This window comes from Dipodomys ordii, unplaced genomic scaffold (assembly GCF_000151885.1).
Source record: "Dipodomys ordii isolate 6190 unplaced genomic scaffold, Dord_2.0 Scaffold14, whole genome shotgun sequence".
NCBI classification, from domain to species: domain Eukaryota; kingdom Metazoa; phylum Chordata; class Mammalia; order Rodentia; family Heteromyidae; genus Dipodomys; species Dipodomys ordii.
The window spans coordinates 8,189,558-8,190,292 of record NW_012267230.1 but is presented as its reverse complement, the minus strand read 5'-3'; the positions used below and the strand labels follow the sequence as shown (position 1 = coordinate 8,190,292).

Sequence of the window (735 nt, the reverse complement as noted above, 5' to 3'; positions counted from 1 at the left end):
CCCCGCACCCCACACCCCGCGCCTCTCACGCCCGCGCCCGCTGTGCCCGCAGACGCGGCTGCTGGTGACGCACGGCCTCAGCTACCTGCCGCAGGCCGACATCGTCGTGGTCATGAGCGGCGGCAAGATCTCGGAGATGGGCTCCTACCAGGAGCTGCTGGCCCGGGACGGCGCCTTCGCCGAGCTCCTGCGCACCTACGCCGCCTCGGAGCAGGACGAGGGTGAGCCTGCGTGCGGGGGACCCCGCCGCTCCCGGAGGGAGGCCCTGAGCCGCAGGCGGCTGCCCGCAGGCCCTTTCTGTCCGCCCGCTGTTTACCCCGGTTCTGGACTCCCTTCCCCGAGCCTGGGGACCCCTCCCTGCCTGTCGGCAGAGGGATCTGTGTCCCCTTCGCAAAGAGGCTCATTGTGTCCCCAGGCTCATCCACGGCCTGGCTTTTGGGCTGTTTCTTCTCCTTGGTCATTAGGCCACTCCCCCCCCCACCCCCACACCGGGGATTGAACCCAGGGCCTTGGGCTCTGCCACTTGAGTCTGCCACTTGGCACTCAGTCTCCCCTGTCTGTGCCCTGGAGGTCTGGAAGTCCTGCTGTGAGTCTGGCCACCTTGTTCTTGGCTGCAGCTTTGTCTCAGTCTCTTCAGAGACAGAGGCTGGGTGGGCTGTTGTTTCTAAATCCGCGTGTCCAGTGGAGGCCATCTTCCCGTGGCTCCCTCCCGGCCTCCCCCTTCTTCCAGCTGAG

The 735-nt window shown here is 67.1% G+C and overlaps 1 protein-coding gene across 1 annotated transcript in view; it reads left to right on the top strand.

Moving 5' to 3' along the window:
• The window catches only part of Abcc1 (ATP-binding cassette, sub-family C (CFTR/MRP), member 1), a 40,446-nt gene that overhangs the window by 24,153 nt on the left and 15,558 nt on the right, over window positions 1–735 (top strand). The window contains exon 19 of the mRNA XM_013011201.1: window positions 53–221. Within this exon, the coding sequence (XP_012866655.1) occupies window positions 53–221 (169 nt within the window). The remainder of the gene's footprint in view (window positions 1–52; window positions 222–735) is intronic.